The sequence below is a fragment of the Hyperolius riggenbachi genome, chromosome 7 (assembly GCF_040937935.1).
Source record: "Hyperolius riggenbachi isolate aHypRig1 chromosome 7, aHypRig1.pri, whole genome shotgun sequence".
Classification (NCBI taxonomy): Eukaryota; Metazoa; Chordata; class Amphibia; order Anura; family Hyperoliidae; genus Hyperolius; species Hyperolius riggenbachi.
The window spans coordinates 210,132,589-210,158,160 of record NC_090652.1 but is presented as its reverse complement, the minus strand read 5'-3'; the positions used below and the strand labels follow the sequence as shown (position 1 = coordinate 210,158,160).

General features: G+C 42.2%; 1 protein-coding gene across 4 annotated transcripts in view; it reads left to right on the top strand.

Annotated features, from left to right (window-relative positions):
- The window catches only part of MPP4 (MAGUK p55 scaffold protein 4), a 72,340-nt gene extending 48,043 nt beyond the window's left edge, over positions 1-24,297 (top strand). Inside the window, exons 14-22 of one of the 4 annotated variants that reach the window (XM_068245096.1) lie at positions 267-287; positions 2,061-2,075; positions 5,421-5,444; positions 6,504-6,674; positions 10,160-10,240; positions 16,110-16,203; positions 20,818-20,926; positions 22,770-22,904; positions 23,966-24,297. In XM_068245096.1, coding sequence (XP_068101197.1) covers positions 267-287; positions 2,061-2,075; positions 5,421-5,444; positions 6,504-6,674; positions 10,160-10,240; positions 16,110-16,203; positions 20,818-20,926; positions 22,770-22,904; positions 23,966-24,151 — 836 coding nt within the window. In that variant the 3' untranslated portion in view covers positions 24,152-24,297. The remainder of the gene's footprint in view (positions 1-266; positions 288-2,060; positions 2,076-5,420; positions 5,445-6,503; positions 6,675-10,159; positions 10,241-16,109; positions 16,204-20,817; positions 20,927-22,769; positions 22,905-23,965) is intronic. The other 3 variants (XM_068245097.1, XM_068245098.1, XM_068245099.1) reach the window with 3 other exon arrangements.
- The last annotated feature ends 1,275 nt before the right edge of the window (positions 24,298-25,572 follow it).

Sequence of the window (25,572 nt, the reverse complement as noted above, 5' to 3'; positions counted from 1 at the left end):
TGGGTTCTTCTATGATTTCTTGATTGAGTTTTCTGCCCGCGCTAGGAAGAAATTTGCTGGGTATTTTCAAAAATGTCAACTCAATAAATTAAGGAAATCAGGAAGGTGACACATATTTTTTTTTTTTTTTTTAGATCATTGTACATATGTATGTGCATACTGTAACTTTGTATAAATGCTTCAATCAGTGTTTGTGGTTTAATGGTTTCAATCAGTGTTTTGCATTATTATTTTCCTTCATGTCCTGCTGCTGAATAAAATATCAGATGAGGAGACTTTTGAGTCAGGTAAATTTATTTACATTAGTATTTGTGATTTGTTTTGCAGTAAGTTTATCATAAAGTTAACATTTAATTATGTGATTCATTAAATAAATCTGCAATAATCCGTGGTATAATTCCTTTTGTATGGAGCAAGCACCAATGGAGGAATTCTCAGTGACGTGCTGTGACTTAAACCATCTGTGCGTCTCAGATGTATTCCAGTACAAGATCCATGCAAGTCAGCACCATCTTCAGTATTAAAATAGCTCTTTTATTTGTAAAAGTTAAAATAGCATGAGGACAACAGCCAAATAGTGACAGCTCCGCTGTTTCGGGCACTCAGCCCTTTTTCAAGCTATAAGCACAACATCCATCCAATCCATGGACAAGGGGCTCTTCAGCAAAATCGATTTTCTTAAAAACTACAAGGTCTTTTCGAAAAAAAATTCCTTTTTGTCCCAATTGTTCTCCCTAACATACCCTGCAAATTAGTGATTCTATCATGTATGGGGGCTTTGCTATTAACCGATAAAATTGGCGGTCAATGACATCTCTTTAAAAACTATTAGAAAAGCGTTTGCGTAAAATACTTTTTTGGTGAGTATTTCGCCATTGACCCCCCTCCGCTATGCCACTATCCAGGTTTTTGGACACTTTTTACACTTTATTTTTTTTTAAGACATTGTGGTTGCAGGGATGCTCTGAAGGTTTTAGACGTTCATCTGCCATTAAAGTCAATGGAGCTCACAGCGAATGATCGTTTCACAAATTTTTGTTGTAAAAACAAACAAATAACTTTTTCATCTTTTGTGGAGGCACAGCTGTTGGATTGTGACACTTCCTTCAGTCTTCTTCAGCCACATAGATCCGTATAGCTTCCCGCCATAGGGTTTCTGCATGTGACCTAGGACGAAGCTGTGCGAAGCTATAATGCTGAATGGCAGTGGCACCGTAAAGAGAGGAGAGTGATAATGTACAATACTCTCTGCGTTACTCTGCCTAATGAAAAATAAAGAGATGGGTCCCCGCTGTCCGTGCTGTCAAGGGGGTTGTGAAGGTTCTTGTAAGGACTCTGCCCAGATGATTTATATGAAACCAACAAACTCACCGTAGAAAAAAATTGTCAAGAAAACTACTTTAAAGAAGCATAATTGGACCAAGTCATGGAACTAACTTGACAAATTACAGTTATGATTATTCTTCAAAATGTACTTAGCCTCCACAGGGCAAAAAAAAAAAATGGCTATTCTAATACGGTAACTAAAATCAACACAAACCTGGATAATGTGCAACCATGCAAAAGTGACTAAAATCCTTATACAGTTATTACTTGCTCCGTTTTCATTTTATGTGGGCATAAATTATTTTATGATATGCCATTTGGAGAACTTTTGTTACTCTTGATGCGATAACTGACTTTTTCAATTCCTATATCTGGGAAATCTCCAGATTTGTGCCCTGGCATTTCAGATCTTGTGGATAAGTCCCCCCAATTTCTGGCTCTCCTGATTCTACACCACCTTTGTTTTAGGTAATTTGCCCATTAAAATGATTTTCCTCACTCAGGTTATCTCAGTCAGCGCTTTGTGAGAGGACAGTCATGATTACTTCCTAAATTTGCAAGGCCAGCTATTAAGCATTTAGTGCTTGTGCTCACATACCGTACATTCTTATCTAATATCCTAAACACTATAGGCAAACTGCAGCTTATATTTTGTCCTAATGTTGTGCTTCTGTGGAATTGAAATCACTTTGCATATAACAACTGTTTGTCTGTTTGGCTCTTATCCATGCCAGAGGAACTGAAAGGAGGTAGGGTGGATACTTTTGTTTATACAAAATGTGTATGTGTAGGAATTAAATGTCTATAATACTGTAGCAAAAGCACAGAGATCCAATAAACGCAAGCTTTGATTTTATATTTACAAGGTACAATGTTAAAGTTTCAATATACTATAGTATTTTTTATCATACACTTGAATCATGTGAAAAGGAGTTATAAAGTTTTGGGAGTTTATTGTTGGTTGTTTCCCTTCTTGCCTTCTTGTCTATAAGACCACTATGGAGCTTTGTGACTTTCACATGAAAATTGGTGGTCCTAATGCCAGGAATTGAGGCATTAACAAGGGCTAGTAGGGGATTCTAAGTCTGCTATAATGGATAAAGCGAGTCTGAATTGAAAAACATATTGGGGCTGCCCTATTTATTTACTTTTAAATAATACCAGTTGCTTGCCAGTGCTGCTGATCTCTAAGGGCCTTTTTCCACTACACAGCTTAATCGCAAAATCGCAAATGACTAGTGATTTTTTAAATTGCTAGGATTGCTACTTTATCATAGAAATCCTGAAAAGTATTTTCCACTATAATGATTTGATTTGCAAATCGAAATTACTTTCTGGAGCGATTTTGAGAGGGATAATGCAATGCAAATGAAAAATCGCAATTGCGTAATAAAATTAATGAAAAATTGCAATTGCTGGCGTGTGTAATTTGTGATTGCGATTGCTAGTGGAAAAGGGCCCTTAGGCTGCATTAGTGTCTGAATCACACACCTGAAACAAGCATGTAGCTAAACAGTGGCATAGCTAAAAAGATATGGGCCCCCTATGGGCAAGTTTTCATTGGGCCCCCCAAGCACTCTATACATAACAATTGATATGGTGCACCAAAACCTGCCAAGGACAACAATAGTGTCAGAGGTGCAAGCAGGGGATGGGGAACAGTTTGTTAGTGATCACTACTATTCAAAACATCTAGAGAAGTGATTACTACCAGCACAGGACCAATAGAGAGCTAATACTGTGGTTGAGGGAGAGCCCTATGGGGTCCCGGTGCAGTCTCAACCTCTGCAACCTATTGCTACGCCCCTGCAGCTAATCTTGGGTCAGAGCACCTGATATGCATGCTTGTTCAGGGTCTATGACTACACGTATTAGAGGCAGCAGAGCGAAAGAACAGCCAGGCAAGTTGCATTGTCTAAAAGGAAACAAATATGTCAACCTCTATATTCCTCTCACATCAGTTGTGCTTTAAGGCTGCTTCCACACAGGGACGTTACAGGCGCACGTTAGTGCGCCTGTAACGCTCCCCCAACGCACAGCAATGTAACACAAGTGGGCTGTTCACACATGTTACATGTGCATGTAACGCTGCACGTTGTCGGGAAAGTGCAGCATGCTACGGCGTTAGAGCGGCTATAGCCGCGTTAGACTGTTTGCACATGCTCAGTGGGGGGCGGAAGGGAGGCGGGGAGAGCCAGCTACAGTAGCCGCGCACATGGCTACTTAATATTCACTGCACTGGCGGCCGCTGATTGGCCGGCGGTAGCACGTGATGCGGAGTGTCTCGCTCCGCATCACGTGGTCCCGCCTGCCAATCAGCGCCACTCTGGGAGACCTTATAGGGATAGAGCCGCCTAACGCGGCTCACTCTACCGTCCTCTCTTGCAGCACCATACGTTATGCGACCTTAACGTAGCACCTAACGCAACGTCTTGGTGTGCAAGTAGCCTAAAGGGGCACTATGGCGAAAAATTTTAAAATTTTAAATATGTGCAAACATATACAAATAAGAAGTATGTTTTTTCCATAGTAAAATGAGCCATAAATTACTTTTCTCCCATGTTGCTGTCACTTACAATAGGTAGTAGAAATCTGACAGAAGTGACAGGTTTTGGACTAGCCCATCTCTTCATGGGGGATTCTCAGGGATTTATTTATTTTCAAAAGCACTTAGGCCTAGTGCACACCAGAGCGTTTCGGCTGCGTTTTGCGATCCGCTTGCGGCTGCGGATACGCTTGGATAATGTATTTCAATGGGCTGGTGCACACCAGAGCGGGAGGCGTTTTGCAGAAACGCATACTCCCGGGCTGCTGCAGATTTTGGATTGTGGAGGCGTTTCTGCCTCAATGTTAAGTATAGGAAAACCGCAAACCGCTCTGAAAAACGGCACTTCAGAGCGGTTTGCCAGGCGTTTTTTGTTACAGTAGCTGTTCAGTAACAGCTTTACTGTAACAATACATGAAATCTACTACACCAAAACCGCTACACAAAACCGCAAAACGCTAGCTGAAACGCTGCAGAAAAAGAAGAAAAAGCATTTCAAAATCTGCTAGCATTTTGCGGATCTGCTAGCGGTTTTTGGTGTGCACCAGGCCTTAGTGAATGGCAGTTGCTCTGTCCAACTGCCAAAAAAAGTGTGCAGTGAGCAGGGAGGCTGTCCAGCATCATTGTATATATGCTTTGCAGAGAGTGTCTTTATAAATAATAATTCTGTCAGATTTCTACTACCTACTGTAAGTGACAGCAAAATAGGAGAAAAGTAATTTATGGTTTATTTTACTCTGGAAAAAAACATATTTCTTATTTGTCTATGTTTGCACATATTTTAAATTTTACACTTTTTCACCATAGTGCCTCTTTAACCTCCTTGGCGGTTATCCCGAGCTAGGGTCGGGGCGGAAAACCGCTGCTAAGAGCGGTGATCCCGACCTCTGCATGGGGTAGCCGCCGGAGGCTGAATGCAGAGCAATGCGCGCATTGGGAGCGTTTCTACATACCTCCCGGGGATCCAGATGTCGGCTGGCATTCTTCTTCCTCTCCTCCGAGGCTCTGCTTCCTGCTGGTGAGATCGCCGACTGTCGTCATGACGACAGCCGGCAATTTCACTTTAGAGTTGCAGCGCCACCCGGAGGATGGAGGCCTAACTGCAGCGCTGGAGCCAGGGAGGTGAGTGAGTGCTGGGCTGCAGCAGATCTCCCTGGCAGCATGATTTTTTCCAGGTTTTAGGGTCTGAAAGGGTGCAAAAAAATTGCACCGCTTTTAGACCCTAAAATCCGGAAAGAATCAGAACGCCAAGGGGGTTATTGACCACTGTGAGGTTGGCTGATTGAACATACTGGTCACTTTCAGTAATTGACAGGGATTGGAAGGGGTGTAAGAGTAGGACGCTCAAAGTAGGTGTTCAGTAAGGCGTTTGCTCCAGTACGGGTATATCACTTCCAGTGACTGGAGTGACCTGAAAATCAAACAACTTTTGATGTCAGTGTGCCGATGATAAATGAATCAGTGATGTTTTTTGTGGTTAGAGCCGTGCAATGCTACAATAATGACAACTTCTTTTTACTTTCTCCACATTATGTTGCACATTAAAAAGATGAAGAATTTGAGTATGTTCTTGGTAAGTGTTTTGATAGCAGCAATGCATCACTACAAGCTTCCGAGATTATGTCCACATGCTTGCCACACACACAAAGAGGAAAATGTATAGAGCAAAGATCAATTCAGTAACATAATCCCATGTAAGCAGAATTGATCTATACTTTTAAGGAAGATTATTTGTTTTTTCTATTTTATATGACCAGAAAGTCTGAAGATATATTAAATTACAGTTTTTGAAGCAATGAATCATTTAATTGGATTGTTTTTACTTTTGTAACTGTTTTCAAATGAATTGCATAAAGTGATTGCATTAAATTATATTTGTGAGTGGTCAACTCTATGCTAAGGCTTCTTTCAGACAGGCAATTGACAGGTGGGGAATTCACTGCCTGTCAGCGGTTCTCCTGCAGCGCTTGTTAGCGATCGGCAACGACACTGGACAGGCTCCCCCGCCTACGGAGTCATATCTGAGCCAAGCCACGCTCAGACGTGATACATTCTCTACTGCAGGGTAACACCACCGCATGTCAGAGCTTAACATGTGTGGTGTTACAACTGCTGCCATCTGGCTGCATTTATATTGCGCCCTCGTGGGCGGCATACATGACACTGAACGCGCACATAGTTCAGCCTCCCGTATGAAGGAGGCCTAAGAAATGTTGGAAGTCTGATTATACATTTTTAAAACAAAACAAACTGTACATCAATGTAGTCCCTTAGACATTTCTCAGCTTTGAGGGATTCATGTCTTTGTGCAGTGCAAAAAATGATATATTCCAAACAAAATGCATAATAAACAGGAGTCTGGATTAGAGCTTTAAACTTAATATTTATTAATTATATTAAATATTTATTTTTTATAACTGGAAGTGTATGTAACTTTCAAAATAAGGGAAGAAGAAATCATGCAAGGAAAGCTAAACTAATCTTTGGATTTCAAAATGGAGGTCACCAAAGCAAAGTGTAATGATAGTGGCTGTTGTTGCACACTACAGGTGTAGCAGTTACACTGGTATTTTCTTGCCATTTTGTAATATAACTTTGTAGTAAAGTACTTTTTTGTACCACGTTTCCACAGCTGGTTTTCGTAGAAGCATGCGTCTTTGTCGTAGAAAATCCCACAGCACACAACTCTCCTGCTACTCCCGCTGTCCTAACAACTGCTACCACACTGTGGCTGCACCTTATGAGGAGGTTGTGAGATATCAGAGAAGGCCTTGTGATCGCTTCAGACTCATTATTCTTCTAGGTATAATGTCATTGTGTTATTTTTGGCAACATGAGCAAATGCACTGAATGATCATCACATAGAGATGCTGGCATGAAAACTGACTTCCTCCTGACTGACTTGCACAAAATCTTAGCATAACACTTTTCCGCTTTCTTTCTTCTTGTTTGCATTGCCTTGTTTTCTTGCTGTCTGTTCATTCAGTACTGCTGTTGGAATTGGAAATAGTGAATTTGAGTGCAATCATGGCCAGAGCATTTTGGGTGTCATCATCGGTGACCATGTTAAAATGAGCAGTTGAGCTACAGCTGGAAACTTGGGAGCTAGATGCACCCCCCAAAAAATAAAAAGATAGTGATTGGGAGTTCTGTTACTACGTAGCAGTACTCTGTGCCCCAAAAAATAGCGGTCGCCCAAGCAAAAAAGTTGCGGTGGAGTTCCACTTCTATGTAGCGAAGCTCTGCAGGGATGGGGTGGGAGTATAGCTACTCTGTACCCGAACTACAGCCTTTTTGATTGGATTGAAATTAAATTTTCGGTGAAAAACATTAGCATATATACTGTAAGAAAAAATATGATACTGTAGGTAATGAAAGGGTTAATTTTTTCACCTTCCTTTTTTTTTTAAACTAAGGCCAGCTCCTCCAGTGACTCTCCACGAGGCAGTAATGTCTCCAGCGGGTAGCATCATGGAAGCACACTTTCACTCCTATTGCTTAAGGTGCCTGATGTACGGCTCTGAACCACACAGTCATTTCAGTTTTATGACGTTCAGGACTGAGATAAATGAGCTAAAACAAAAATGTTTTAGGCCTGGTGCACACCAGAGGAGTTTTTCTGAGCGTTTTGAGTTTTTAAATCTGCTGCTAATGTTTTCTTATGTGTCTGTGCACACTGGAGCAATGAGGTTTTGTAAAAAAACCCATAGCATTACATTGGGAAGAGCTTTTGAAACCTCTAAATGCTCTTCCCAATGTAATGCTATGGTTTTTTTTTTACAAAACCTCATTGCTCCAGTGTGCACAGACACATAGGATAACATTAGCAGCAGATTTAAAAACTCAAAACGCTCAGAAAAACTCCTCTGGTGTGCACCAGGCCTTAGAGAGAGCAGGACGGGGAGAGAGGAAGAGCGATAGGTGAAATTGCTCAATTATACTTGTCAAAAAGGGACTTGCACACAGCCTGTGGTCAGGGCCGGTTCCAGACTTTTTGCTGCCTGAGGCAAACTTGTGAGGATGCGCCCTCCCCCCACCTCCCAATTTGGAATGATTGCACAGCACCCAAAAATGTACTCCTGCATTTAATGTTCTCACATGACATGCTGCGGCTCAACACAATAGCACACTGTTTGTGAGTCTGTGGCAAACAAACTGCCCTCAGCCACTCCATTATTCCTCAGTCAGGACAGTAGTGCCACCTCCTTCCTTCTGCTGTGCAAGTTAAATGAAACACTGCTGCTCTCCTGCCTATTCCCTCCTCACTCACTGTCAAACTCCTCACACAGCACAACAAGCTGCTTTTCCCCAATGATAATGTCTTCACCTCGCTCTCCTCTTGCTTCTACTCCTACTCTGACTGCATGCTGTTAGTGTAAACACAGTACAAAAATGCTGCCCCTGTAATCTCTGCACCTGATGCAAATGTTTCACCTTGCTTCATGAGAGAAGCAGTCCTGCCTGTGTTCTATGATCAGTGAGGAGTAGAGTTGGGCCGAACGGTTCGCCTGCGAACGGTTCCATGCGAACTTCCGTGGTTCGCGTTCGCGTCCCGCAGGCGAACCTTTGCGGAAGTTCGGTTCGCCCCATAATGCACCATGGAGGGTCAACTTTGACCCTCTACATCACAGTCAGCAGGCACAGTGTAGCCAATTAGGCTACACTAGCCCCTGGAGCCACTCCCCCCTACTAAAAGGCAGGCAGCGGCGACCATTACGGTCACTCGTGTGCCTGCATTAGTGAGAGTAGGGCGAGCTGCTGCACACTCTCTCTCATAGGGAAAGATTAGTTAGGCTTAGCTTGTCCCTGGCTGCATACCTGTTCTGTGAACCCACCACTGCATACCTGTTCTGTGAACCCACCACTGCATACCTGTTCTGTGAACCCACCACTGCATACCTGTTCTGTGAACCCACCACTGCATACCTGTTCTGTGAACCCACCACTGCATACCTGTACTGTGAACCCACCACTGCATACCTGTTCTGTGAACCCACCACTGCATACCTGTACTGTGAACCCACCAATGCATACCTGTTCTGTGAACCCACCACTGCATACCTGTTCTGTGAACCCACCACTGCATACCTGTTCTGTGAACCCACCACTGCATACCTGTACTGTGAACCCACCACTGCATACCTGTACTGTGAACCCACCACTGCATACCTGTTCAGTGAACCTGCCACTGCATACCTGTACTGTTCAGTGAACCCGCCACTGTATACCTGTTCTGTTCAGTAAACCCGCCACTGCATACCTGTTCTGTTCAGTGAACCCGCCACTGCATACCTGTTCTGTTCAGTGAACCCGCCACTGTATACCTGTTCTGTTCAGTGAACCCGCCACTGCATACCTGTTCTGTTCAGGGAACCCGCCACTGCATACCTGTTCTGTTCAGTGAACCCGCCACTGTATACCTGTTCTGTTCAGTGAACCCGCCACTTCATACCTGTTCTGTTCAGTGAACCCGCCACTTCATACCTGTTCTGTTCAGTGAACCCGCCACTGCATACCTGTTCTGTTCAGTGAACCCACCACTGCATACCTGTTCTGTTCAGTGAACCCGGCACTGCATACCTGTTCTGTTCAGTAAACCCGCCACTGCATACCTGTTCTGTTCAGTGAACAGTTTGGTGTGTCAGTGTGAAGCAGTACCTTAATTACACTACCTGATTGATGTATACACATGCAAGATGTTTTAAAGCACTTTAGGCCTGTCATTTAGCATTCAATATGATTTCTGCCCTTAAAACGCTGCTTTGCGTCAAATCCAGATTTTTCCCGGGGACTTTTGGCGTGTATCCCACTCCGCCATGCCCCCCTCCAGGTGTTAGACCCCTTGAAACATCTTTTCCATCACTTTTGTGGCCAGCATAAATTTTTTTTTTCAAAGTTCGCATCCCCATTGAAGTCTATTGCGGTTCGCGAACTTTAACGCGAACCGAACCTTCCGCGGAAGTTCGCAAACCCGGTTCGCGAACCTAAAATCAGAGGTTCAGCCCAACTCTAGTGAGGAGTGAGTGGATTCTGTAAGCTCTTCAGGTAGATGATGCCACTAGTAGAGTTAGAACAAAACATGATGTGGGCTAGCACTCTAGTAACTTGCTATATTAGTGTATCTGGTTCCAGTGGCAGCAGATTCAGATGCTTTTCATCTGGAGTGCTGGCTGACATTATGGTTTGTTTTGTTTATTTATTTTTAGATTGTTCGGTTGCATTTACTTTTTAATTACACAACAGGAAAATGCATAAATAACATTTGAACATTTAACCTTTTCTTCATAGGACCTTCAGGAGTTGGTGTTAATGAACTAAGAAAACAGCTTATTCTCTTAAATCCCAACTTATTTCAAAGCCCAGTGCCACGTAAGTAATTCTACCATTGCAAAACCAATACCCATTGGTTAATGGAAAGGAACTACATAGTTACATAGTTATTTGGGTTGAAAAAACACATACGTCCATCAAGTTCAACCAGAGAGCAAAGTACAACACCAGCCTGCTCCCTCACATATCCTTGTTGATCCAGAGGAAGGCGAAAAACCCTTACAAGGCATGGTCCAATTAGCCCCAAAAGGGAAAAAAATCCTTCCCGACTCCAGATGGCAATCAGATAAAATCCCTGGATCAACATCATTGGGCATTACCTAGTAATTGTAGCCATGAAAAAGAGAAAGGAGAGGAGCGCTCTCTGGTGCATTAACTTTTTAAATGATACTTCCTGCACAAGGATATTGAATAAAACGTACAGTGTTCAATTTGAATAAAAGCTCATCACAAATGTATTGTATCACCGTGTCCAAGATGTTACATCACCGATCTGGTTGCCTCCACACTATGGCCAGTAATAGTGGTGATCTGATAGATCCGAACACGCCCTAGATCACCACTACTACTAGCCATAGTGTGGAGGCAACCAGATCGGTGATGTAACATCTTGGACACGGTGATGCAATACATTTATGATGAGCTTTTATTCAAATTGAACACTGTACGTTTTATTCAATATCCTTGTGCAGGAAGTATCATTAAAAAAGTTAATGCACCAGAGAGCGCTCCTCTCCTTTTTCTTTTTCTGTTTTCACCAGCACCGTTTACCCTCATCCTAAAAGTAAACAAGGAGCAGCACTCATCGGTGGCATAACGAGTTCTCTTTTTAGTGACACCACCTCGCTGAGCGCAGTGGAATAACTTTTAATTGTAGCCATGGATGTCTTTTAACGCAAGGAAAGCATCTAAGTCCCCTTTAAATGCAGGTATAGAATTTGCCATAACTACTTCCTGTGGCAATGCATTCCACATCCTAATCACTCTTACCGTAAAAAGCCCTTTCCTAAATAAATGGCTAAAACGTTTTTCCTCCATGCGCAGATCATGTCCTCTAGTCCTTTGAGAAGGCCTATGGACAAAAAGCTAATCCGCCAAGCTTTTATATTGCCCTCTGATGTATTTATAGATGTTAATTAGATGTATTATGTTAATTATGATGTATTTATAGATGTTAATTCTCCTTGCTGTTAATTAGATCCCCTCTAAGGTATCTTTTCTCTAGACTAAATAAACCCAGTTTATCTAACCTTTCTTGGTAAGTGAGACCTTCCGTCCCACGTATCAATTTTGTTGCTCGTCTCTGCACCTGCTCTAAAACTGCAATATCTTTCCTGTAATGTGGTGCCCAGAACTGAATTCCATATTCCAGATGTGGCCTTACTAGAGAGTTAAACAAGGGCTATATTATGCTAGCTCCCACCAGCCATCAGACTGGCCCACACCTTTAATACCTTCAAACAAGCTCTTAAGACTCACCTTTTCATGCTCGCATACCCCCATACACCAGCACCATAATACGTTCTGTAAGATACCCTCTCAACAGATGCACCTATTGTCTCCACCCCCACCCTTAAGATTGTAAGCCTCTGCCAGGGCCCTCCTCCTTACTGTTTTCAGCTTGATTATGCAATCTTACTGTCAATCACCCCTCTTGTGGACTAGAACAGTCTCTATTTTGACATATGACACTGTACTGTTATCAAATTATTTGCATGATCTTATTTAGTTGTGAGTTTCCTGTATGTCCTACCTTGTATGTTACCCCATTTATCTATTGTGCAGCGCTGTGTAATATGTTGGCGCTTTATAAATACAATAAATAATAATAATAGAATCTTGAGTTTTTATTTTCCTTTTAATGCATCCCAAAATTTTGTTAGCTTTAGCTGCAGCGGCTTGGCATTGAGTACGATTCTTTAACTTGTTGTCGATGAGTACTCCTAAGTCCTTCTCCAAGATTGATGTCCCCAACTGTATCCCATTTATTTGTATGGTGCTAGACCATTGGTACAACCAAAATGCATGACTTTACATTTTTCAACATTGAATTTCATCTGCCATTTATGTGCCCATATAGCCATCCTATCCAGATCCTGTTGCAATATGTCCCTATCTTCCTGAGAGTTGATGATTCTGCACAATTTTGTATCATCTGCAAAAATAGCAACATTGCTCACTACTGCATCTACTAGGTCATTAATAAATACATTGAAGAGCACTGGACCCAGTACAGACCCCTGTGGGACAGGCATGCATAATCTTGATTCTGACACAAGACAGCTGAGTCTCAGTAAGGCCTGGTGCACACCAAAACCCGCTAGCAGATCCGCAAAATGCTAGCAGATTTTGAAACGCTTTTTCTTATTTTTCTGTAGCGTTTCATTTTGCGGTTTTGTGAAGCGTTTTTGGTGTAGTAGATTTCATATATTGTTACAGTAAAGCTGTTACTGAACAGCTTCTGTAACAAAAACGCCTGCAAAACCGCTCTGAACTGCCGTTTTTCAGAGCGGTTTGCGTTTTTCCTATACTTAACATTGAGGCAGAAACGCATCCACAATCCAAAAAATGCCTCACCCCGGGAGTATGCGTTTCTGCAAAACGCCTCCCGCTCTGGTGTGACCCACCCCATTGAGATACATTGACCAAGTGTATCCGCAGCCGCAAGCGGCTGCAGAAACGCTGAAAAAGCCGCTCGGTGTGCACCAGCCCTGAGAGGGGCAAAAAAGATCATTCCCTCCATGATAGTCGAAGCTGGCTTGACCTTGGCGTTATGATTCTTTCTGGATTTTAGGGTCTAAAAGCGGTGCAATTTTTTTGCACCCTCTCAGACCCTAGCACCGGGAAAAAATCATGCTGCCAGGGAGATCTACACCAGTTCCACAATCACTCACCTCCCTGGCTCCAGAACTGTAGTTATACCTCCATCCTCTGGGTGGCGCTGCAACTCTAAAGTGAGATTGCCGGCTGTCGTCATGATGACAGCCGGCGATCTGAAGAGGAGGAAGCAGAGCCTCGGATAAGCGGAAGCAGAATGGCGGCCGAAGTCAGGAGTCCTGGGAGGTACAGTGGGTTGCAAAAGTATTCGGCCCCCTTGAAGTTTTCCACATTTTGTCATATTACTGCCACAAACATGAATCAATTTTATTGGAATTCCACGTGAAAGACCAACACAAAGTGGTGTACACGTGAGAAGTGGAACGAAAATCATACATGATTCCAAACATTTTTTACAAAAAAATAACTGCAAAGTGGTGTGTGCATAATTATTTGGCCCCCTTTGATCTGAGTGCCATCAGTTGCCTATAGACATTGCCTGATGAGTGCTAATGACTAAATAGAGTGCACCTGTGTGTAATCTAATGTCAGTACAAATACAGCTGCTCTGTGAGGGCCTCAGAGGTTGTCTAAAAGAATATTGGGAGCAACAACACCGTGAAGTCCAAAGAACACACAAGACAGGTCAGGGATCAAGTTATTGAGAAATTTAAAACAGGCTTAGGCTACAAAAAGATTTCCAAAGCCTTGAACATCCCACGGAGCACTGTTCAAGCGATCATTCATAAATGGAAGGAATATGGCACAACTGTACCCCTACCAAGACAAGGCTATCCACCTAAACTCACAGGCCGAACAAGGAGAGCGCTGATCAGAAATGCAGTCAAGAGGCCCATGGTGACTCTGGATGAGCTGCAGAGATCTACAGCTCAGGTCGGAGACTCTGTCCATAGGACAACTATTAGTCATGCACTGTACAAAGTTGGCCTGTATGGAAGAGTGGCAAGAAGAAAGGCATTGTTAACAGAAAGCATAAGAAGTCCCGTTTGCAGTTTGCCACAAGCCATGTGGGGGACACAGCAACCATGTGGAAGAAGGTGCTCTGGTCAGATGAGACCAAAATGGAACTTTTTGGCCAAAATGCAAAACGCTATGTGTGGCAGAAAACTAACACTGCACATCACTCTGAACACTCTGAACTCACCATCCCCACTGTCAAATGTGGTGGTGGCAGCATCATGCTCGGGGGGTGCATCTCTTCAGCAGGGACAGGGAAGCTGGTCAGAGTTGATGGGAAGATGGATGGAGCCAAATGCAGGGCAAACTTGGAAGAAAGACTGCAAAAGACTTGAACTTGGAGCGGAGGTTCACCTTCCAGCAGGACAACGACCCTAAACATAAAGCCAGGGCAACAATGGAATGTTTTCAAACAAAACATATCTATGTGTTAGAATGGCCCAGTCAAAGTCCAGATCTAAATCCAATCGAGAATCTGTGGCAAGATCTGAAAACTGCTGTTCACAAACTCTGTCCATCTAATCTGACTGAGCTGGAGCTGTTTTGCAAAGAAGAATGGGCAAGGATTTCAGTCTCTAGATGTGCAAAGCTGGTAGAGACATACCCTAAAAAGACTGGCAGCTGTAATTGCAGCAAAAGGTGGTTCTACAAAGTATTGACTCAGGGGGCCGAATAATAACGCACACCCCACTTTGCAGTTACTTATTTGTAAAAAATGTTTGGAATAATGTATGATTTTCGATCCACTTCTCACATGTACACCACTTTATATTGGTCTTTCACGTGGAATTCCAATACAATTGATGCATGTTTATGGCAGTAATGTGACAAAATGTGGAAAACTCCAAGGGGGCCGAATACTTTTGCAACCCACTGTATGTAGAAACGCCCGCTGCACGCATTCCTCTGCACACAGCCTCCGGCAGATACCCTGAGCACAGTCCGGGATTACCGCTCTGAGCTGCGGTTTCCCGCCACGACCCTAGCTCGGGATTACCGCCAAGGAGGCTAAAGAAGCTTTTTGTAAATACACTGTTTGTGTTCAGTTTATGTCAAATTCATCTGAAACATTACATACTCCCTCCAGGGCTGGTTCTAGACTTTTTGCTGCCTAAGGCATACTTATGAGGATGCACCCCCCCCCCCCCCCCCCCCTTTCCTGATTTGGAATGATCACACAGCACCCAACAATTTACTCTGCTTCATTTAATATTCTCAGTCACGACAAGGAGCATATGCAACAACTTGAGACATGACATGCTGCAGCTCAACACAATAACACACTAGCTGGCTGGCTGGCTGCGAGTCTATGACAAAGAAAGTGCTCACCCTCAGCCAGTCGGCAGTCCTCCTTTCCTCCTCAGTAGGACAGCAGTGCCACCTCCTCCCTGCTGTGCAAGTCAAATGAAACACTGCTGCTCTCCTGTCTCCCTCCTCCTCACTCACTGTCAGACTCCTCACGTAGCACAACAAGATGCTTTTCCCCAATGATCACCACTTCACCTCGCTCTCCTCTCGCTTCTCCTCCTGCTCTGACTGCATGCTGTATATGTAAGCACCGTACAAACCTGCTGCCCCTGTAATCTCTGCACCTTAAGCATAACACACACCATGCAATCTTGGTTGTACAGATTTACCAAATCTATGTAGTATAAGGGCCAACAGATTGATAATACCTTGAATGATTGATTGGATAAGCTCTTCTACTACATGAAAGTGGTAAGAGTGAACAACCAAGATTGTATGGTGTGTGTTGAGCCTTAGGCTTAGTTCACAATGCTCAGTTGCATTGCATAATAATTCTGCATGTCAACTCACTTCCCATACAGTTCTGAGGGACGAATTCACAATATTGCGTTGTAACTGATCACGTTATTCTAACTTGCTGCATGCAGTCTTTGTATTAAAATCTATGTCCATGCAGTTCAAACTCATAACACGTGTTATGCAACTAAGCATTGTGAACCTAGCCTCAATCTAATCTTCTTACCATAGTTTAGTATTCTCTATTGTAGTATAGGACAGTTTCAGGGTAAGCCAATGGAACTGTTAAATCTAACCTCCTCATGTTTTTACTGTACAATTTAATTTCAGAATATCTATGTTCCAACAGATACAACACGTCCTAAAAAATCCTATGAAGAGGATGGTCGTGAATATTTTTTTGTCTCTAAAGAGATGTTTGAAAGTTTGATATATAGTCACAGGTACAGTCTGTTTCTGATATTTAAAAATATTTTTGAAAATTGCTCTGGTTTTTAAGGGGAAAAAAAATTGTGGGTTAGGAAGTGGTTGAAGGAACCCTGCAATTAAAATAACCTGTGAGATAAACAAATGTATCTTGAGAATTTAACCTAAATTGAACATTCCTAGATTCCTACGTTCTTATTTGTGTGACATGGTGCTGAAAGGGAATGCTTTTGTGTTCTGTTGCAGGGGATAGATAACACTTTTTTTCTATCACAGTAAAAGTTTATTACAACATATTGATTAATGCGTGTAAAATGAGGAGTTATTGGATCCATCTGTGCAGGAAATGGTTCAGTCCCCATCAGTTTCTGCAGCCAGAGAGCTGAGAGAACACTAAATTATGCTGAAGCACTGAGTGAATTGTGTCACATAAGAAAGGGCTTCAAGTAATAATGTTTCAACCAATACAGACTAATATAAAAGTGTCTTTTTTATAAAAAAAAAGTGTTATTTAAATGACCCTGAAGTGACACACATCATGATGAAATACACGTGTGTACATATAGAACTAATCCTATTTTTTTTTTTTTTTTATGAAAGGGCCAATTGTTTTGCTATAGGCCTGTACACACATCTGTTTGCATGTTTCTGGTTTTGCCTATTGTGTTACCACATCAGAAAAACCTAACTGGTATGAAGAGTGGATGCATTGTCATTCCTTTATAACCACTTAAAGAGGAACTCCAGTGAAAATAATGTAATAAAAAAGTGCTTCATTTTTACAATAATTATGTATAAATGATTTAGTCAGTGTTTGCCCATTGTAAAATCTTTTAAATCTCTGATTTACATTCTGTCATTTATTACATGGTGACATGTTTACTGTGGGCAGGTGATGTAGCTGCTGCATGCTTTTATGGCAGTTGGAAACAGCTGTAAACAGCTATTTCCCACAATACAACAAGGTTCACACAGACAGGAAACTGCCAGGAGTACCACGGTCCTCAGAGTTTCTTGTGGGAGGGGTTTCACCCCAATATCAGTCATACAGCGCCCCCTGATGGTCTGTTTGTGAAAAGGAATAGATTTATCATATAAAAGGGGGTATCAGCTACTGACTGGGATAAAGTTCAATTCTTGGTCGGAGTTTCTCTTTAAGGTTCCTGGACGTGAATCTCACATCCAAACTAGCTACTCTAAGGCTTTGTTCACATTTAAAATTGAAATCGCAAACACCAGCGTTTTGTGATTTTGTGAGTGATTTTTCTCCCCCTCCCGACGCTCACCTGCATGCTACCATTTTGTGTAATGTGCTTTTCAAATCGCTTTTGCAGAGCGATTTGCTGTTTTACTTCCTGATGCAAGTCAAGAAGTGAACTATTTTACCCAGAAAATAATAAATACGACGTATTTATTCTTAAAAGCGTGAACGATATCGCCGCACAAAGCGATTTTGCGAGCGTTTTGCTTATACCTTCCATTGTAGCAAAATGGTACATGCAGCGCTTTGCTGAGTGGAAAGCCCACGAATCACGTTGATATGAACTATCCCATAGGGATTCATTGCACAAGCGTTTTTAAGGCAATTTTTAAAATCGCCAGCGCTGAAAAAATGCGCAAAACGCCCTAGGTGTGAACGAGCCCTAATGGTTCCTGGACGTAAGTCCCACGTTCAGCACTAAAAGCCTCGGCTGCAATCATGTGAAATACAGCTTCTGAGCATATAAGTCACTAACCCATTTAACACAAATGGCTGTGCTGTGCCTGTGTACAGCAATCTAGATGACAAGCAATTAGGTGGTGATTAAGGGCTCTTTCACACTAAGACGTTGCGTTTGATGCATCGTTAGGGTCGCACAACGTGCCCCTAACGCAGCGCATGTAGGTTATAAAATTGGATGTTATTTTGTACTACATTATGTGTCTCTTGGAGCGCCGTTTTCGTCGCACAGTGATGGAACGAAAACAGCGCATGCATTACATTTAAAAAAAAAACATTACTGAGCATGTGCAATACACATAACGCAGGAAATGTATTGCTAAACGCACAGCGTGCTGCACTTTCTAAATATTGCTACACATTACACACAACGCAACGTGTGCTTTGGAACATTTTCTAACGTGCGTAATATGTTGGCACTTTATAAATACAATAAATAATAAATAAAACGTGCGACTTTAACGTTGCACTGTGAAAGAGGCCTAAAAGAAAGATGTCAAAATCAGATGCACAAATTCTTCTGAAAACAGTGAGGATAAAATTCAATAATGAGATATAACACAAATTGGTGGGTGCCTTTGTATCATAGCATACCAGCAGGTAACGTAATATTATAACATAACAGGTAAAGAGAATGGTACAAAAGATGAAAAAAAAAACACTGTAAAAAATACTGTGATTTGTGAAGAGTACCAGTAAGATATCTAAATATACTCTTATTTAAGTCTATCTTTCCTCTCCAGGCAATCACAGGCAGTCACAGTTCTCTTGCTAACTGTACAGAGTAACCAGCCTTCCACATAAGAAGGGGATGGCCAGATCATGGTTTTCAGAAGTGGCTGTCTGTAGGATTAGAGATGATACCTGGGGACAGGGCTTTTTCTGAGCCTCATGCTGTCTAGGCAAAGACCTGGGGGCTTTCAAGTGTACAGGGCACAATATTGCTCCCTCTTTATTGATCTGTTTCAAGCAGTCTGACGTGTATATTCCAGTGTTTGCAGTGCCAGTTATGTCTTGCAGCTTTCCTATATTGCCTGTAAAGCACACATGTCAAACTCCGGCCCGCGGGCCAAATCTGGCCCTCAGAGCCATAAAATTTGGCCCTCAAGTGGTTTCCCCACTTTGCATTACGTTTGGCCCACTCTAAACCACCAGGGAAGCTATATTGGAGGGGAAGCCCTAGATCACCAGGGAAGCCATACGGGGGAGGTAAGGGGAAAGCTCTAAATACTAGGGAACTGTATAAGGGAGCGTGGGGGCCTCAAGACACCAGGGAACTGTATAGGGGAGGGTGGGGGCCTCTAAACACCAAGGAACTGCATAGGGGAGGAGGGTCACTAGACACCAGGGAACTGTATAGGGAAGATAGGAACATTAGACACCAGGGAACTGTATAGGGGTTGGAGGGGGGCTACTAGACACTTGTTAACTTTATAAGGGAAGAAGGTGGCCACTGGCCAGTAGTGGCTGTAGATTAATACTTGACTAATGTTACCCACTCATCCTTTCCTCTCTTTCTGCTATGATGGAAACACAGATTCCACTATGCAATGTTTCCTGCAAAATCCACCAGCTCATACATAATGCTGACATGTGGTTGGCAAATTACGAGTCAGGCCTAGTTCACAGTGCTCAGTTGTAGGGTCACTGCCTATACAATTCTATGGGGCTGTTCACAGTACTGCATTGCATTGTAACTGATTGCATCTATCTAACTCATTGCATACCTTGTATTAAAGTCTATGTTCAGTCTCCATTGCAGTTCACACTCATTATAACGCATGCATTATGCAACTAACCACTGTGAATTAAGCCGCAGTGATGCCTCCTAACAGTTTTTAAAGCGTACATCAAAAAAGGGCGTCGGGAAAAAAGGGCGCGTGGTGTAAACGATAAGCAGTATTATCGTTTATAGAAATATTGTGTAGAATTTCGTTTACAAATAGTGTTTTAAGAATTTATAAATCATTAAATAATGTGTATGAGATCGGCAATTCTTAAAACGTTAATCTTCCCTGTTTCTAAACTGAAACTTATATTTACGTTTGTTAAAAACCCTCCCTGTACCTATCCCTAACCCCTAGACCCTCTGGTGGTGCCTAAACCTAAGACCCCCCTGTTGGTGCCTAAACCTAAGACCCCCCTGTTGGTGCCTAAACCTAAGACCCCCCTGTTGGTGCCTAAACCTAAGATCCCCCTGTTGGTGCCTAAACCTAAGACCCCCCTGTTGGTGCCTAAACCTAAGACCCCCCTGTTGGTGCCTAAACCTAAGACCCCCCTGTTGGTGCCTAAACCTAAGATCCCCCTGGTGGTGCCTAAACCTAAGACCCCCTATGGATAATAATGTTTTACAAACATTAATAAATAAAAAATGTAAATAAAAAAATGTAAATAATTTTTTTGGGTGGATAATAATGTTTTAGAAATGTTTTAGAAATAGTGATTTAGTATCTTTATAAACGTTATTCGTCATGGGCTCATTTTGTAAAGTTAAATCATCACAAGCACAGTTATAAAACCTTAAAAATCTCCGGGCACCGTTTGTAAAACGTTAATAATCTCCGGCGCCTTTTTTCCCCCCATTAAACGATATTTATAATGGGAGTGAATGGGGCGCCATTTTTGTCCACTTGTCTTATGCGCCCAAATCTCCTGCTTCTGTTTTTAAATGCAAAGTTCAGGGAGTGATGCAAAGTCTTTTTCAAGACTTATGATGAATGAATACATTTGCATGACAAATGAACTGACTTCAGGGACATAAAACCATTTTATTTAAACATTTAGGACCACACTTAACCCAAGTTTACTGAACTATGTTAACAAAACATACGGTAATCCTCTCCAAGTCAGCTGCATGCATTGCAAGTATTTCCAATTATTCACATTCATTTTTCCCTCTCTTCCCTCTCAGCTTTCTGGAGTATGGGGACTACAAAGGACACATGTATGGTACAAGTATAGCAACAGTGAAAGACGTTTTGGATTCGGGGAAGATGTGTATCGTTGATCTGGAGCCGCAGGTCAGACTCTTGCTCTCTCATGTGTAATAACCCGTCGTACAAACGTACACAGCAACTGACATGGCAGAATCTTTGAAGAGTCGAGGGATTACTGGTATCTTATAAATCAATGTCTCTTCCAGCGACAAATACTCATCTTTGAGTTCCAGCAATTTTACTTTCCCTGTAAAATCCATTTCACTTAAAATCGAAATTTCTTGTTTTTCGCTACAGCAATCGACAATGATTCTCTGCAATTATCACTGCATCCAGCATTTAGGCCTCTTTCACAGTGCGACGTTAAAGTCGCACGTTAGAAAATGTTCCAACGCAGACTAACGCACAGCAATGCAAAGTCTGTGCGACATTCACAGTGCACACGTTGCTTTGTGTGTAACGTGTAGCAATATTTAGAGAGTGCAGCATGCTGTGCGTTATAGGTGGTTTCAGCTATGTTAGCCTGTTTGCACATGCTCAGTAATGTTGTTTTATCGTTTTTTGTGTGCAGGAGAGGAGGAGGGGAGAGTACGCTATTTTGCCTAGCCACATGGCTAATTAATATTCACTGCACTGCAATGCCGGTTCTCTTCCTGCTAGCAATGATTCATATGAATTATTCTCTGCCTGCTAGCAATGATTCATATGAATCATTCTCTGCCTGCTAGCAATGATTCATATGAATCATTCTCAGTTTCTGCCTGCTAGCAATGATTCATATGAATTATTCTCGGTTTTTGCCTGCTAGCAATGATTCATTTGAATCATTCTCGGTTTCTACCTGCTAGCAATGATTCATATGAATCATTCTCGGTTTCTGCCTGCTAGCAATGATTCATATGAATCATTCTCGGTTCCTGCCTGCTAGCAATGATTCATATGAATAATTGCCGGTTCTATCGAACAAAAACGGCGCACCAAGAGCCGCATAACGCGGCTTTATGTAGCGTCCACCTTTAGCACCACCATGCGTTGCGTTAGGGGAACGTTATGCGACCTGAACGTCCCTTGCAATGCAACATCCCACTGTGTAAGAGCCCTTACAGTAAAACTAAATGCTAAACTGAGATGCCCGTCTTTAAAGTGGGCCATACATTATTCAGTGGCCACCAGACTGACCATCCGATAGATCCCTATCTGATCGAATCTGATCTGAGAGGAATATATTACCTGCCCATCCACACACATGCACACTGATCTCCAATAGATTTCAGTATGAAATCTAAAGAAATGTTTTGAGTGCCTGCACCCTCCACCTGTCTGCCCCCCCCCAAGTAGCATGTCCAACCCCCCGTGATGTGTCTTTGAAGTTTCTCACCTATCTGCCGTGAGCCTACTCTAGTGTCCTCTCTCCATCATCAGCGGCACTTTTGCCCCGTGACCCCATCACATGTATGTAATGTCAGTACATGAGATAGGGTCACAGGTACAGGCACCCTTGGCCCCAATTGAGAGAAGGCACTAGAGGAGGTATATGGTGGATAGGTGAGCTGCTTCCATACTCACCCAGGGGAGGAAGAGGAGGGTAGTGGGGGCACATTACATGGGGGAGACCGGCCGGGCATCCATCGATTGCCCTATTATAGAACACCATCACCATCGCACACTTGACTGAGCCTTTTCAAGGGAGGTCTTTCAGCATTCCAGATCGATCATTTCCATCTATTCGGATAGGAATCGATTGAAACAATCGATGGATAACCATGTTGCAGCTTCCATCTCTGCCAAACTTCATTATTGTTATTGAATGGGTCGGATAACCATTAGTAATGTATGGGGTACCTTTAGTGGAAACCCCTGTGATGTCATTATTTTCTTGAAGAGTGCATAGACTCTGCTAATGTAATCTTTATCTGCTCTCTTACAGGGTATCACAGGAGCTAGAACACATGAACTTAAACCATATGTCATATTTATTAAACCACCGAGTAGAAACTTTATGAGGCAGACACGAAAAAATGCCACCATTATCACTGATTACTTTGTCAATATAAAATTAAAGGTACATTTTCAGCTGCTTGTTGTTGTTGTTGTTATTATTAATAACTTATTTTAGGTCCTCTACAGAATTGTGTTTCCAAGCTTTTGACGTCAATTTGCATTCAGTTTTGTGTTGTTTGTCATCTGAAATCAGTTTCCAGTTTAGCGGTAGAGCCTGGATCATCAAAGCTATTTATACATAGCTAACAGCTTGTCATCAGGTACCTGCAGTTAGCAATAGGAAAAAGAAGTTGCTGATGCAACTGTGAATAGTTGTATGCACACGGACCAGCCAGATGCAGCGCACATTGCCGCACCATCGCCAAAACGTTGCAGAATTTAGGCATTCAGCACAGGCTCGGATTTACATCATAGGAGCCTATAAGTACAGATGTCCTGGCACCCTACAAACACGCATTGAGCCGCACCGCAAGTGTGCTGGCTGACCCAGCTGTCTCTTCTCCCTTACTTCCCTTGCCCGTTATAGGTAGCTACAGGTGTCCCTTAGCATTAGGTAGCCAGAGCTATCCTCAGTAATAGGTAGCTAGATGTGGTCAGTGGAATGCTGAGACCTGGGTGAATTTACACTCCGCTCGGGACTCTGCATAGGTAAGGTGGGAGGGAGGCACTTGGGGAGGGGAGTGAGCCGCCTTTCCATCAACAGGCGCCTGTAGGCACGTGCCGACAAAGCCCTATGGTAAACCCGTCCCTGATTCCGGAAATGCTAACGTGTGTGTAGAGGCAAAGGGTTCTAGGTGGTAGGGGGGAGTTGGAATGCACGTTTACAATTAAATGTAATCTGCAGATAGAAAGGGTAAATGTTCAAGTACTATGCCTGTATCCTTAATTTAATAAATGTGGGAGCCTTAATTGTATCCTCTAAAGTTAGTCCCAGCATAATTCAAGGCCTTATTATCCTCCAGTCTCCAGGGAGATTTTATTTTCCACAAACATGTTTGCGTTTTCTGTTTGGGTGAAGGAGTAAGTGGTGTATTTCTACACAGAAATACATGCAGGTGTTTTGCATTTAGTAAATTAACTGTTAGAATTCCTTTAGATGAAATCAGTTTTTCTTTGTTTCAGGAGGAGGACTTTCAGGACATTGAAGAGTCTGCAAAGAAAATGGAAGAACAATATGGACAGTTTTTTGACCAAGTGTTAGTCAATGATGATCTGCACTCCGCGTGTGTCCAACTCATGTCCATAGTGCGTCGTGCTCAAGATGAGCCACAGTGGATTCCAGCATCTTGGATTTGTTCAGATTCTTGAAAGGACCCTAACATTATTAGTATTATTATTAAGAACAACTTGTTCATTTTCTGTTTACTATTACTTTGAGTAATTTTGCATAGCGCTGTACATTCTTTTGTCTCATAGGCACTTAAAGGGACTCCGAGCAGTGCAGAAACTATAGAAAGATGCATATCATTTTAAAACTCTCTTTCTCCTCTTTCCAATGATATATAATCCGCCGCCCTACGCCTTTTAGTTTTCTCTATTTTCGCGATTGAAATTGACGCGGCCGCGAGTTCAATCGCAAAAATAGAGAAAACTAAAAGGCGTAGGGCGACGATTTAGGTGTTGCCAGAAAGAGGAGAAAGAGAGCTTTAAAATGATATCCATCTTTCCATAGTTACTTGTATTACACAGGACGACACTTTCCCCAGTGTCAGCAGCTCCATTCAGCAGAATGGAGCTGCTGACTTTAGGAAAAAGTCGCCCTGTGTAATACAATGTAACTATGGAAAGATGGATATCATTTTAAAGCTCTCTTTCTCCTCTTTCTGGCGACACAGAAATCGTCGCCCTACGCCTTTTAGTTTTCTCTATTTTTGCGATTGAACTCGCGGCCGCGGCAATTTTAATCGCGAAAATGGCGAAAACTAAAAGGTGTAGGGTGGCGGTTTATATATCATTGGAAAGAGGAGAAAGAGAGCTTTAAAATGATATGCATCTTTCCATAGTTTCTGCACTGCTCGGAGTCCCTTTAAAAGAAAACTGAGGTAAAATAAACTAATGAGATAAACAATTGTATCTATCCTCCTACTCCTGAAAACTACTTTTTTTAAAAAAAATCCCAGGGTTTTATTTTTTTTTTAAGCTAAAAAAGTAGGTTTAATGTTGTATTGTCTCATATGACTGATACAGTCTTTCAAATGTCCCAGAGCTAAAGTATATGAACTATTTACCTTGTTTTATCTGTCCCCTACACTCACAGGCTGTTGTCTTCCAGGCAAGAGTTTTATGGCTGTAATTTCTTCTCAGTAAGAATTACCCTATAGTCCGACTACTCCGTCCCAACTGGAGAGAAACTGTCACTTGCATATCAGGACATCTAACTCTTTCAGGCAGAAAAAGAATAAAAAGTACTTAGAAATTAGTTATTTGTATGCTTGGAACTGTACCTGCACAGGTCTATCGGATCAAGTCACTTCAGATACACGTTAAGAATATTTTAGATTTTTGTGTAACAGGACCCGTCCATAAAATTATATTAGATCATGAGATTTTATTGAATAAAGTTGTTAATACTTAAGAAAGTTTTTTTGTTTTGTAGAATTATGAACTGTATTGTAATCTATTTAGTTTAAAGATAATTGCATCATCAATTACAACATGCTCTGAGAGCGCAGTTACCCATGGGTCTTCCCCACGCTGGTACCTCCCCAATCCTGGAAGTAAAAAAAGCT